Source organism: Haliotis rubra, unplaced genomic scaffold, assembly GCF_003918875.1.
Source record: "Haliotis rubra isolate DU_JTF1 unplaced genomic scaffold, ASM391887v1 Scf289, whole genome shotgun sequence".
NCBI classification, from domain to species: Eukaryota; Metazoa; Mollusca; class Gastropoda; order Lepetellida; family Haliotidae; genus Haliotis; species Haliotis rubra.
Window position 1 is genome coordinate 546,347 of NW_025766956.1, and position 14,005 is coordinate 560,351.

General features: G+C 39.6%; 2 protein-coding genes across 2 annotated transcripts; one reads left to right on the plus strand and one right to left on the minus strand.

Annotated features, from left to right (window-relative positions):
• Positions 1-964: 964 nt before the first annotated feature.
• Positions 965-13,782, minus strand: LOC124281731 (ATP synthase subunit O, mitochondrial-like). Its single transcript, XM_046717702.1, is given in 10 exon segments — positions 965-1,207; positions 2,332-2,418; positions 2,795-2,823; positions 2,826-2,906; positions 4,105-4,164; positions 4,971-5,043; positions 5,722-5,832; positions 6,846-6,893; positions 7,585-7,645; positions 13,766-13,782. Coding segments are annotated over 9 exon segments (630 nt in total). The 5' UTR covers positions 7,612-7,645; positions 13,766-13,782; the 3' UTR covers positions 965-1,093.
• Positions 7,656-12,311, plus strand: LOC124281732 (28S ribosomal protein S6, mitochondrial-like). Its single transcript, XM_046717703.1, has 3 exons — positions 7,656-7,775; positions 8,393-8,532; positions 11,492-12,311. The coding sequence occupies exons 1-3, from the start codon at positions 7,728-7,730 to the stop codon at positions 11,736-11,738; spliced, it is 435 nt and encodes a 144-aa protein (XP_046573659.1). The 5' UTR covers positions 7,656-7,727; the 3' UTR covers positions 11,739-12,311.
• Positions 13,783-14,005: the final 223 nt, after the last annotated feature.

The following is a 14,005-nucleotide window of genomic DNA, read 5'->3' on the forward strand; positions in this document are numbered from 1 at the left end:
CAAGGTGTGGAAACTGTCTGAGCACACACATTACACTGTGGTCCTACTCCACGGGTGGAAATAACCCATTGCCCGACGTCCGAGTCCAGTGTTGTTTTCTGTCGGGCAAGCTAATTTGTATATCACGTTGTATCGGTGTCCAGTTGACTTTCCCATGTTAATTATGTTGTTTATTTAAAAGATCAACAAGAACAGCGGCCGGTATAGTGGAAATATTATCAGGGCAAGTGATTTTATATGTGCCACTGTACCAGAGTACACTAGCAATTTTAAAGTTATTTCCATCCCTGCTCCATCATAGCATACATAGCATATCCTACAATCCATAAAATCATTACTATAATGTGCATGATATGATGTTAAATGTCACATTCAAGACTTCACAGTTCAGTTCACTTATGTGATAACCATGACTATCATGTACCTTGTGATATGCATAATATTTATATTGAGATATATTTGATAATGAGCTAGGTGTATTTTGCACCCATAACTTGAACTCATGCAAATAGTAATACTATTTTTACACTCCATAATCCTTTAATCACTGAAAGACATCAATACGCATTCCTCCTGCAACCACCACTTGAGCTTTTATGATCCTGAGGTGAGGTTTATCACTTAGAACAAGCATGGGCATCTGCTTGTGTCTAGACCACTGAGATACAATGCCTCAGTCAACATAGAAACCCAACTCAGACAAGTATTCTGACCCCAAGGCGAAATGTCTTCAACATCTTCATCTTCAACATGCTGATGGCCAGGCAGCTAAACAAGCACAATCTTTTGATGTTGTTTGGTATGACAAAGCCAAGGATCCAACCACCGAACTTCTGTTATCCTGGAAGATTAATCACCCCACTAGTCGATGGAGGCCGTCATTTATGATTTTGCAGAAGCATAATGGTTGCAGAGAGTACAAAGGATGAAAATGCACTGAGTATCTGAAAGACGACGTGACAACTTTGTGTGATGAATGTTTAATTTCTTGTTGAACTTTTTACAGTACCGTACCAAGCTAATGTTACCTGTCCAGAGCAATATTGATACAAACTATACACAAACAGAACAGTCACTCTAGAATCATGGGAGCTTATACAGCCTCCTTGATTAGATTTGTGTATGTCTTGATCTTGGTTGCCATTGACATATCAACATACTTGTCTCCAATGTTTACTACCATACCACCAATGATGGAGGGGTCGACCTGAAACAGTAAATTGCTCTATTATCACTCCTCACAGATCCATAGACATTCTTAGGTAATGGACCTTTCAAACAAACAGCTGTTTTTAAAAGCTAAGATCTTACAACACACAGCATGTTCACATCACCTCTATCATCCATGAATGTGCTGATCCACACAGAATTTCAAACAATGTTACAGACTGCCAGGATGAGTGGAACTGACCACTTTGAACAGCATTTCAGTTATGTTATGGTGTATCTAAAGGAATTGCACTTTATCACTCAGCTGAAAACCATGAGCATTGTTTCTGTGTGACAAACCAGAGAATATAATAAGGCTGAATTGAGATTTTCAGAGGCCCTTGTCATTCAACACCAAGGAAGCAATACATGTACATTTCTAAAGTAACTTGATCCATATTGACATCAATGTGAGGTGAGGTGAGGTGAGGTGAGGTGAAATTGGGTTTAATGTCGTACTTGAGAATATTTTGCTCATATGACGATGTGCATGTGCGTGTATGTGTATGTGCGGCTGCTTGTACTAGCCCAGACTGAAGCTGGTTTTATAGTGCTAGCCCACTGAGATACCATGCCACAATGAAGCATGAATACCCCACTCAGACACATTATACTGACTCCGAACCGACCAGTCCTTGTTGTACCCATTAATGCCGAGAGCCAGGCAGGGACCAACAAGTACCATACTTTTAACGTCTTTTGGTATGATGCGGTCGGGGATCAAACCGCGACCTTCCGCTCTCTCTGGGCGGACGCTCTAACCACTACACCACGGAGGCGGTTGATATTAATGTGAGTCTCTATGGGGTTATGATCTCTTTGTTTACTGACAGATGTAAACTTTTGCAAACTATCTGCATTTCTTTCAGCAAATCTGATGTCCTTTTCCATTATAGACAAACTTCAACTGTAACCAGTTACCCTTTGAGTTGTCTTTACAAAACTACTCATTCTGTTTTCTTTGGTAAATATCTGTCAACATTTTGGGACCCAATAAACATATAGACATGAAAAACAAGAGCATAAAATAACAGAAGTGCCCTCATCCGTCAGGAAGTAATTTTTAATGATCATTTTGCTGTACATCAAACAAGCTATTGTATATTTCTGAGTAATACTCACCACAACCTCTAGCTGAATTGTCTCCCCTTTGGTCAGGAACCCTTGAAGAGCATCTTTCAGTTCCTTTAAACTGGCATTATCTAGTGCCTGGAAAAGTCCGAAAATTTCACAATTAGCTAGAGTTTCATAAAAAACAACAGAGAAAATTTAATATAAACATGATAACGTGTGCAGTGTACCAATTCTTTCTCTCCTAAATGTATTTTGCCTTTACTTGGACAATTGCAGCATTATAACATAAAGAACATTTCAGCTCTATTAAATTTTAATAATGGAATATGAAAAGGAATCGCTGTATTAACTTCAGAAGAAAAAGAACCAAATAAAAACCCAAAGATACAAAAGCAATTTGATGAGCTTAAAACAGCATGACAGACATTTCAAATGGTTTCTTGATCACTAGCATGTATGTAATGCCACATTTAAGCATGATTGATTCAGTGGGCTAGTCCCTGGTCCTCACCTTGGCTGTTGTGACCTTGCAGACAACCTCCCTCTGTGAGCACTCATGATCTTGCCAAATGCAGAAATAACTCCACCAACCTTGTTGATACGACCATTCTCAGCCAGGGCACCTGAAACACAAGATTCATATATAGAGAATACTACATGAGGTCTCATTACATACGAATTATACGAAACCAGTGTCCTTGCTATGGTATCAGACCGAGCGAAAGCGATGTCAGAAACCATAGGAAGGTCACCGTTTCGTATAATTCGTATGTAATGAGACCGAGTGTGGTATTTTATTTATTACCCACGTCTTACATGGCATTAAATTGACAAAATAGCGTAGTTTTGGTATTGTTGTGGTTTCAAACCGAAACCGGTTTCATAAAGAGGTTGCGGAAGAATTTTGTTCTGACATACACTTTTGCATGATGTCACACTGTATTGACGTCACTACGCCATTCTCGTCTGTCCCCTTGGTAACCGACGTCACGATGCATGTCAGTTGTCATCGCCTCTCGTACAGCCTCCTTCAGTAAACTACTCTGTAGCACCCCGTTTCTTGGTTTGCAACTGCTTCACTCGGCTAACATCACTGGTGGTAACATTGCGTTTATGTTTTCGACGGATATAATGTCTCAGTTCGACTCACAATTAAACAGTGACACGACAACGTTCGCAATGTTTACATTCCCACAATGCATCTAAGTTGTAGAATGAATGAATTCACGTGTTTGTTATGAATGAACAAGTAGTTCCATCACAACGTGACCTAACTGAGAGGTCATCGGTTATCCAATCAAATCGTTAGAATCTCAGGTCAAGTCGTTACGGCATAGGTCAAGGCGATACAACACTCGTTTGACGTACGAGATTAGTATGCAACTACTCATACGTTGAACACGTGGATAATAAATTCAGAGTGAGTGAGTGAGTTGGGTTTTACGCCGCTTTTAGCAATATTCCAGCAATATCACCGCGGGGGACACCATAAATGGGCTTCACACATTGTGCCCATGTGGGGATTCGAAATAAATTCAGAATATCTAGCATTGAAACTAAGGACCAACTGCATTCAATATCATGTAGAATAGTAGAAAAGAAAAACACAATTATGTTGGCAAAAAATAAAAGATTCTAAATGAGAATTATTATTTGTAAATTTATTCAAATACATATGAATGATATTTAGAGAACAAATGAATTATGGAGCTAGCGATCTGAAAAGTATTTCAGGCAATTCACTAACATGTGTAATGTGTGAAGCAAGCCACTCATGGATGTGTCAAGTGGAAGTCAAATATATAAGTGAACATGACTAACCGAAAAGATTCAAAGTAAGAGGCGAGACATTCTGTTTCTTGAGGACACCCTCCAGTACAACTGAAAACCAAAACAAATTATAAGTGCACAAGCCATGATATGGTTTTAACTGTTTACATGGTTTAATGGAACAATAAACATCACCAATTCAAAAAGATCACCCTTAATTCTAGCTTCCCCCAAACAGCAATTCTTTAGAAGGAAAATTATGAACTAAGATTTATGTTAGTCAACACTACCCATGCCATGTCATGGCATGTAAGTTTTGACCAGCAAACCAGTTATATAAGCCTGAGCAGGTTGGCTGAGTACAATGACATTCAATCAGTAAAATCCCAGCCCAATTTCAGTTGTCTCTTATAACAAGCATGAGGTACAGACGACAATCTAGACTTCAGTGCCTTTGATTCTCTCATTGTTAAATTCTAGTAGGGCCAAAAAGAAATATATGTCCGTTTCCTGTTACATGCTTTTTAAATATAGGGTAGGTGGGTCGGTTTTATCTTTTCCTTTTTTTTTTTAGTAGCACCAGGTGGGCACCTGAGAATGTCTTCAAGGCTACCATATCATGTTGTGACAATGTCCTGTGATGAAACATTGATAGATTTCTATATCAAATCATTATTATGTTATTTATTTGCAGGTTTTGTCAGTGAGAGCCCATTATGCCAATTCAATGCAATCCATTTTAGCCCTACGTACACTGAAAAAACATGAAAATATCACACTCGATTTGGATGAAAATGATGAGTTGAAATGCACTCCAGTCATGATTTTAACTTGGTTAAAAAAGATTTAGGGTCGGGTGGGTTAGGTTACAGGAAACAGACATATTTTTGGGGGCCTAGAGTGATTTCAATAGCTACCTTTCTTCTCTACCCTCTTTAGTGAGGGGTTGGCGATGAAGTCAGCCAACTTCTTGTCTTTTTGCAGTAATTGCTGAAAACAGTAAAAGAAATTTGTATTTCCCACGACAACTACAGGACCAGTGAGTGGACAATAATTAGTGGTCCTGTCTGAACTTCACTGGTCCAAAATAACATTGGTAGATTTACTTAACTATCAATACAAAATTCACTGGCCACCAGAACCACTGCAAACTTATCATTTAGTGGTCCTGATGATTTGTTACTAACCAGGGACCACAGGACCAGCGTAAATTTCGCACACTGCATCCCCAGAGTTCAATCATATTCTATGCTGTGCAAGTAACAAAGCACTAAATCGAGCCCTGATTAGTCAGATTACATTTCTCAAAATGCCCATCTTCCAGCCTCTTGCTTTCAAGTTAGAAAAGAACAAATTCAATTTTAAAACTGAAAACACACAAAATTGGGGAAATTCAATCCTTAAATCTTTGGTCAATTTCAATAAAACTAAAGTATATCCTCTGAAGGAATCAATGTTCACTAAATAGTATCAATGGTAATGCAACAATCAACAATATTCCAGCTAAATCCCAAGTGCTTGACAATATTAAGTCCATACATGGCAAACTTCAGCAATGATCTACACCACTGGGTTACCTCGCCTGAACACCTAATACAGTTTATCTGCCTCTAGCAGCCCAGCAAGCAGTGGGGGTTCAGGATATATTGTAGCCCATGGTATACTTACATTAAATGAATTAAGCTCCTTTTCTACAGCATCCAGTTTCTTGTCCTTGGTGGCTGCAGAGTACAGAGCATGGGCATATCTACCTTCCACTCCATACACCTGGATTGGGGGCTACAGAAAAAAAGTCATTGTTTACTACAAATCTTTAGTACAATACTAGTGTTTGTATTTTTGTCACTGTTCTTGTAAAAGCGTGTGGAAATTTACTTGTGGACTAAGTGTTTAAAACTGTCAATGCAGTAACTAGAAGGCATTCATTGTCATTGGTTCTACCACAAGGACATAACAGTCAGTGTCAAATCTGTCTGAAGTTAAGATATGTATTAAACATTTATACATACATACAAACATTTGTATAGCGCCGATATCCAGTACAACTGTTCAAAGGCGCTTTGTTTTCCCTCGATCATTGGATGTCAATCACAACGGCATACTGTATTTTCAATCTCAACTCCCTGGAGAGTATACAACTTTTGCTGCCTACTAGGCGCACCGAGTTTATGTGGCTTTCCCATCCTTACGAGGTACCCATTCACAGCTGGGTGGACTGGGACACATAGTCACAATACTTTGTCCAAGTTCACTGCACGTTGCTGTACCCGCAACTAGGTGTTTGCACGTATTCATGTGGCCACCATCTGGTCATCTACCAACGGATTTGTGGGTTCTTTTAAGTGCACAGGGTTGTGTACTGTACACTAGGGGTTGTGACAACACTGAAAGAGGTTTTTTACACCTGGTCACAGGTGGGCTTGATCCCGGCACCTCCAAGCTCTCTGGATTACTAGACAGCTCGCCCACCGCGCCCTGTGTTGTGTGTATCTAGTGTATCTAGTCACTGAACAAGCTGTCTTGCCCCACTGTTTGTCTAATGTTACAGGTATCAATGAACATGTGTAGAATTTCAGAGAGGTTGAGGCTGTCCTTTTGATATATTATCACTACTTGGGTTTGTCTAGTTTCACCCTTAATTATGTCTTCATCAAGGTCTTTGTGTAACAAGTTGTAAAAATTAAGTGAAACTTTCTGACACCTCATTACATTAAGCTAGAAAGAAATTGCAAAATGAGAATCTATGCTAATGTGTAAGTGCACAATGGCTACATTATCGTGATCACACTTACTGTGACAAGTTTGGATAGGCTTGCTGCTGAGACACTGAAGGACCGGGTCTGAAAAGACATAAGTCACAGCAATGAACAGATTCCAAACGAAATCACAAACGTTTGCAACAGATTAAGCATGTTAAGCATTTAGGTAAGCAAAAACCTACAACAAAGTAGTTCCAGCATGTGATCAAACTTTCATGCTTCCAAGTGTCATAAGCCATTTACTGTTTGCATTCTGTTTACTGTTCACTGTAGTCTTCAACCTTCCATAAGGTCAACAGCCATCCTTTGTATATCAGGGTTATGTATTCTTACATCAATAATTTTAAAATATATATACAACAGAGTAAAGTGCACACTGTGGTGATAGTCAGAAGTCATGTATCATAATATCATAATGATACATGTTCATGTTGTAAGGCAATCAGGATCACAAGTGTAGCGTCCATTAATAAGCGTCTCGAGATAACAGATCAGCTGCTATCTTCGGAAAACAAACGTCAAAAACTATCAACCTTTGATAATCCTGCCGAAAGTTCGAACATATAGAATACAAGTCAGAAAATGTGGTGCAGTCCACTGCAGTGCAGGTGCCTTTAGCAACCGGTAAGCATGTTCCTTATAAAACAAGTAAGCCGAAGCAAAAGCTAAACATCCACAATCATATATCTTTAAAGAGGTTGCTTTTTGCATGGACAGGGCAGAAATATCTTTTTCATGCCGTGTTACAACTTGAAATCATCCACAAACCTACCAACTGCATGAACTTGAAAGACGCCATTTTGACCGAGAGGACACCGGAAGTGGATGTAAATCTGGGAAAGATACAAAACCTAAACTTCCGGTTGCAGAAAGTGTGCTCAGCAGCAGTCGGAACTTTGATAGAGATCAGCCACCATGCCGAGCTATGAAATGTCATTGATCATAAAGGCTGCTTTGAAAAGGGTTAAGATCTTGTTCTCTTAACTATGAAAAAAGCAAAAACAACAGAAACATGTAGACATTCAATGCAAGACTGACGTGTTTGTAAAGACCATCAGTTTTCGTGCATAAATTTAAGACCCATTTATGAAGTTCTTTCTCTATTTCGTTGTGTTCAGCCTTATTATAGTTTGATAGCGGAATCTTTATCAATCTTTATAAAAGACCTTAATATAAATAAAGATTGAATAGCGGAAAGAAAAATAATAACCCAAGCAATTCTCAATCAATATTTTCGAGATACATTACGATTATACTTTATTTTTTAATTAATTTCTAGATATGTGTGATGTAATCTGAGTGAGTGAGTTTTAGTTTTAGTTTTACGCCGCTTTTAGCAATATTCCAGCAATATCACGGCGGGGAACACCAGAAATGAGCTTCACACATTGTGCCCATCTGGGGAATCGAACCAGGGTCTTCAGCGTGACGAGCGAACGCCTTAACCACTAGGCTACCCTACTGCACCTGATGTAATCTGATCAGCTGATGAGGCAGATGCTCAGCCTGATAAATAATATACTGGACATTCGAATTTGCCGTAGCCTTTACCACAATTTCGTTTTTCAAATATGTTTCAGCCTGAACTGAGTCATGTCATTCGCAGAACATGTGACTCTCTGATCGGAAAAGGAGGAATAATAAGGTCAATGGAAAACCTTGGTCTCAGACCCTTACCCTACAAAATGGCATGTCATGGGAAAAAACAGACAGAAGGAAAGTAAGTAATGGACAGCTATATTTTGCATGTATTAGGGGATTTATTGAAGCGAACAACTGATGTCAAAGGAAGATGGAAAGGCCATGGACATCAGGACCAGCTGTCAACCTTGACCAGTGATCATACCTGCCTTGTGCTTGGGACTTACTGATTTAATTATCTGTGCCACTATCCATCTAGCTGGCTTCCATGTCATTATCACCCGTAGTGCTAACAAACCCCTTGCCCTCACTTTAGGCAGGGGTGTCTGTCTCTCAGTCTCGAAGCTTATCAATACCATAGTTTCACTGACCATTCGGACATTGCCTAAACTAAACATCAGACTTTAAACCAGAATCATTTTAACAATTCTAATTTGTCCATGAATAAACAGCACAATAACCAGTTTAGTCACTAATTATTTTATGATATGTTTTGTATAGTAGAGTGTAACATAGTAATCCTCTACAATCCTTTAAATTCCCCAGAGGTACAGATAAGCGGCGTATCTGCGTAAATTACGCAAATATTTATGCGAAAACTCAATTCCTATTAAGTCTATTGTGTACAAGTATGCTTGAAGTTTTGTAAATACTCAAGAAATGTGATCTTACATGCGTACACACAAACATGTCAACTCTTAGCTTGCGTACTGGTGGATAGATAAAATAACTGAGGTATATTGAGAGGTTCTATATCAGGACATGAACTTGGCAACTTGCAGTCTTTTTTATCGTTTCTCACATTACAGATCAAATATAAATAACAAACACTAGCATTTAAACTTTATTATATTTTTAAAATTAATGGAAAATGACAAATAACCAAATGAGTTTGAGTGAGGTGAGTACAATCTATTTGGTTACTGAAAGGAAAATTAGGATACCCAATTGAGATGAACACAAGCGAGTACATAACTCAATGACCCCAAAAGTTATCTGTTATGATTCCCGATTTATAAAGGAGCAAATATACTGAACATCATTGAAAGCGCACCAGTCTAAAATTGATTGTCCATATTTTCATCAAGATGGATTTCAGCATGACAATGATTAATGAATATAACTAACATGAAGTCGAAGGGCATGTCCAGTTGAAAAAATGCTTTAGAAACAAATTCCTGTCCACAGTATGACTCTTAATTCCAAAATGCATCAACATGCAGCCACGCCATGAAAGAAGCGCGAATTTCATTCTGAAATCATACTGACTGTGACATTAAAAGCAGGTGTATGAGAACCGATTCTTATTGCTTCACTAAGGATTGTGAAACGAGGACAGAGATGCCGAGGTTATCACCTCACGAAAGAGAAAGTGCACTAGGCATGATTCAGGTTGGCACCAGCAACAGGGATATTGCTCGACAACTTGGACTTGGCCACTCCACCATCGTTAGGCTTCATAGACGACATCAGTAGACAGGCAGCACCCGTGACCTTCAATGACCTTGGCAACAACGTGTTACGACGCTCCATCAGAATCGCCATATTGACCTTGTCCATATCTGTGATTGAACTCTGCCGACTGCCAGGACTGCTGCACTAGGTCAAGGTTGACGTGGGGGTCATCAGCGCTGACTCCATGCGACGCTGTCTACACGCTACAGGGCTCCATCCTTACGTTGGACCAATTCTGACTGACAGACACCGTAATGAGTTTATACAAAGGGCTAGCAGGCATTTTCAGTAAAGGTTACAACAATGGCATGGTGTGGTAGTCACTGACGAGTCACTTCTTCATCTACGTAATGCTGATGGCCGATTACGTGTTTGGCGTAGACGTGGTGAACGTTATGCTGATGAGTGTGTGGTTCAGACAGACCTTTGGGTGGTGGGAGTGTCATGGTCTGGGGTGGAATAAATTACAATCACAGGACTGCCTTCATGTCTGTCAAGGGAGAGTTAATGCCCTTTATTACCGTGAGCAGATTTTTCAGAATCACATCGTATCTGTCTTCAATCACCACCAAGATGCCCATACTTTTCAACAGGACAACGCACGGGCACACACAACAATACTTTCCATGCAGTATCTGGCCCAGCAACACATCCAGGTTATTCATTGGCCAACACAATCGCCACATGTATCCCGCATGGAGCACTTGTGGGACGACATTGGTCAAAGTCTTTCGCGGCGACAACAGATGCAAAACATCCTGGAACTTGAGGCTGCACTACTGCAGAAGTGGAATGCCATCCTCAAGAACTCTATTCGGACGCTTATTGACTCAATGAGGAGACGTTGAACTGCATGTGTCTATGCAAATGGCATTCACACGCGATATTGACTTTTCGATTTGACCCCACATGTGTTTGATCCTTTCTGACTGTGGAACATTTCAATGAATGAGCGTCTTTTCTGTGTTGTTGTTTTGTCAGTCGTCCATCTGTTATTATCCACTCAAAAAATATCAATTCCTTACACATGCTTTTAATAATCTGAACTTTTATAAGTGGTGCGTTTTCAATGATGTTCAGTATATATGACCATGACAACGAAATACAGTTATGATATGCTCACAGAAGAAATATTGTTGTGTGTGCTATCTGTTTATCAAAATATGACCAAATGCCACTTTTTTAGTTTCATTTGCCATGACTGTCACAAAAGTAAGGAAATTAACTCAAAAGCTGTAAGGGATACCAGGGTGAGGTTGGTCCAGAGTTTCTACCCAATGAATCAAGGTTTACTTTGGAATTCAGTGTCAGGCACACCAGAGTGTGGTATATATGGAATAATCTTTTTCATGCTGTTAATGATAGACATATGAATGTTTTGGGGTAGCCCGATTATGTGTTGGCTCAGATCACGGTAACTAGGAGAGCACCTTTGCATGTTGTGTTCCTGCTCCTCAAACCCTGTTGTCTGGAAACCCTGACATTACTTTTGGGAATATCTAAACATTGGTGCAATACAACATAAACCTGATTCATTAATCTGCACAACCGTATTTATGTTGGAATGTCTTGTTTTGTTTCAGCTACATTCTCATCAACTTTGACAGTTCGCCAGAATCTATAACAAATATCCAAGACGACCTGAAGAGAGATGTGGACATCATTAGACCCAGTATCCTCCGCAGGGATGAGGACTTTGTGCGGCCATGTTTGAAGGGGCCTTGTTTATTCAATGAGTTGCCGAACCCTGATCATGAGAGACGCGTGTGGAAGCGGAGAGTGCTGAAGAAGGTGCACATGACCCGTAAAGATAAAGAGAGATTGTTATAGCATATACCAGCTGAAATTGTAGTCAGCTATAATTGTTTGGACTTTATAGTATTGTGTTTAAAGTATCAACTGTGTTAACAATAATGTCGAGAGTGTGGGCGGAGATTGTGACTACAGGGATGTGATGTCTTTTATGGAAGTATTCCAGTGTTGAAATGTTCCAGCCAATATATGTGTGGAAATTATGTTTGTTATCATCATGAAGGTCTGATCAGTTTAATTTCTTGTTAAATGTTTTCTCTTAGTCGCTATGCAAGAGAAATATAACAACATATTGTTGTCAGAATTAAAATAGGCTCATTTCTTCAAAGCAACATCTTTGAACAAAAGTTCAAAACTAGAAACAACTGATATATATTTACCGAAGTTACACTCAAAGTTTGTGCAACAGGAAAATGGCTTGACTTCCCAAGAACAGGTATGGGTACCTTGTGATGCTTATATAGTCAAGTTCTATTGTATGTGCTATCCTATGTGATTATTTATGTAGTTAAAGTAAGATATTAATAGGATGATATACAATGTGCAAACTGTCGGCTGTTAGTGTGTAATAAAACAGTTATGTAGCATAAAGGGATATTCTTTTGTATTAACCTTCTAGCAGATGTGGTTGATGACTCTCGAGATACACCACTAAACACAACATACACTTTGGATTAGCTGTGAACCACTGTAGACTTTAATCATTATTGCAAATGGACACATCATAACACAACACACGGCATGTAGAGGATATACTGTGTACCACATATACACAACACATGACAATGTAGAGGATATACTGTGTAGCACAGACACAACACACGGCATGTAGAGGATATACTGTGTACCACATATACACAACACATGGCAATGTAGAGGATATACTGTGTAGCACAGAGACACAACACACGGCAATGTAGAGGATATACTGTGTACCACATAGACTGTAGAGGATATATACACCACATAAACACAATGTAGAGGATATACTGTGTACCACATAGACACAACACACACAATGTAGGATACTGTGTACCACATAGACACAACACACAGCAATGTAGAGGATATACTGTGTACCACATAGACACAACACATGGCAATGTAGAGGATATACTGTGTACCACATAGACACAACACACGGCAATGTAGAGGATATACTGTGTACCACATAGACACAACACACAGCAATGTAGAGGATATACTGTGTACCACATAGACACAACACATGGCAATGTAGAGGATATACTGTGTACCACATAGACACAACACATGGCAATGTAGAACACATGGCAATGTAGACGGGATATACTGTGTACCACATAGACAACACATGGCAATGTAGAGGATATATACTGTGTACCACCATATAGACACAACATGGCAATGTAGAGGATATACTGTGTACCACATAGACACAACACATGGCAATGTAGAGGATATACTGTGTACCACATAGACACAACACACGGCAATGTAGAGGATATACTGTGTACCACATAGACACAACACACGGCAATGTAGAGGATATACTGTGTACCACATAGCCACAACACACAGCAATGTAGTGGATATACTGTGACACATAGACAAGATACGCTATGCGAATACAATTTGGATTTGACAAAACACAACAACAACAACACCAACAAAAGAAACGTTATGAAACCGTCGTGGAAATACTGCAACATTATGTTTGAGATATCCGTAGCAAGTAACATACCATATCATGGGCGGATCCAGGAATTTTGAGGAAAAAAAATCTTCAGTGTGGTCTTGAGTCATTTTCAAAAGGGGAGTTCGAACCAAAACCCCACCCCCCACCCCCACCCCACCCCCTTTCTGGATCCGCCAATGCCATATGATAACCGTTTCTTGTTGGTGTTACTTTAAACTGCTATCCAACATGGATGTGTAAAATATCTTTTGCGCGGTTTAGGATTGTTGTGTGATTTGATCCCAAGAAATATATTCCGTTCCGTTTTGCTTGTTCAATATGATACATGTTATGTTTAATACAGTGTAAGTAAGGAACAGAAACCAACACTTCAATCTCGCAAGGGGACACCGGTGACCCAGGCGTCTGTCGAGTCATAAGTCGCGGTACAGAGTTGCGCCCCTTTGCAATTCGAGAAACCTGTGCATATGATTGTGGGTTCGAATCCCAGTTATGTTTTATGTCTATGCACCAAACCCGTGCTCGTATGTATCACCAGTGTCGTAGACGTCATCACAATTGGCTTTCACCCCACACTGTTACTAGAGGCCATTCACCAAACCCACTC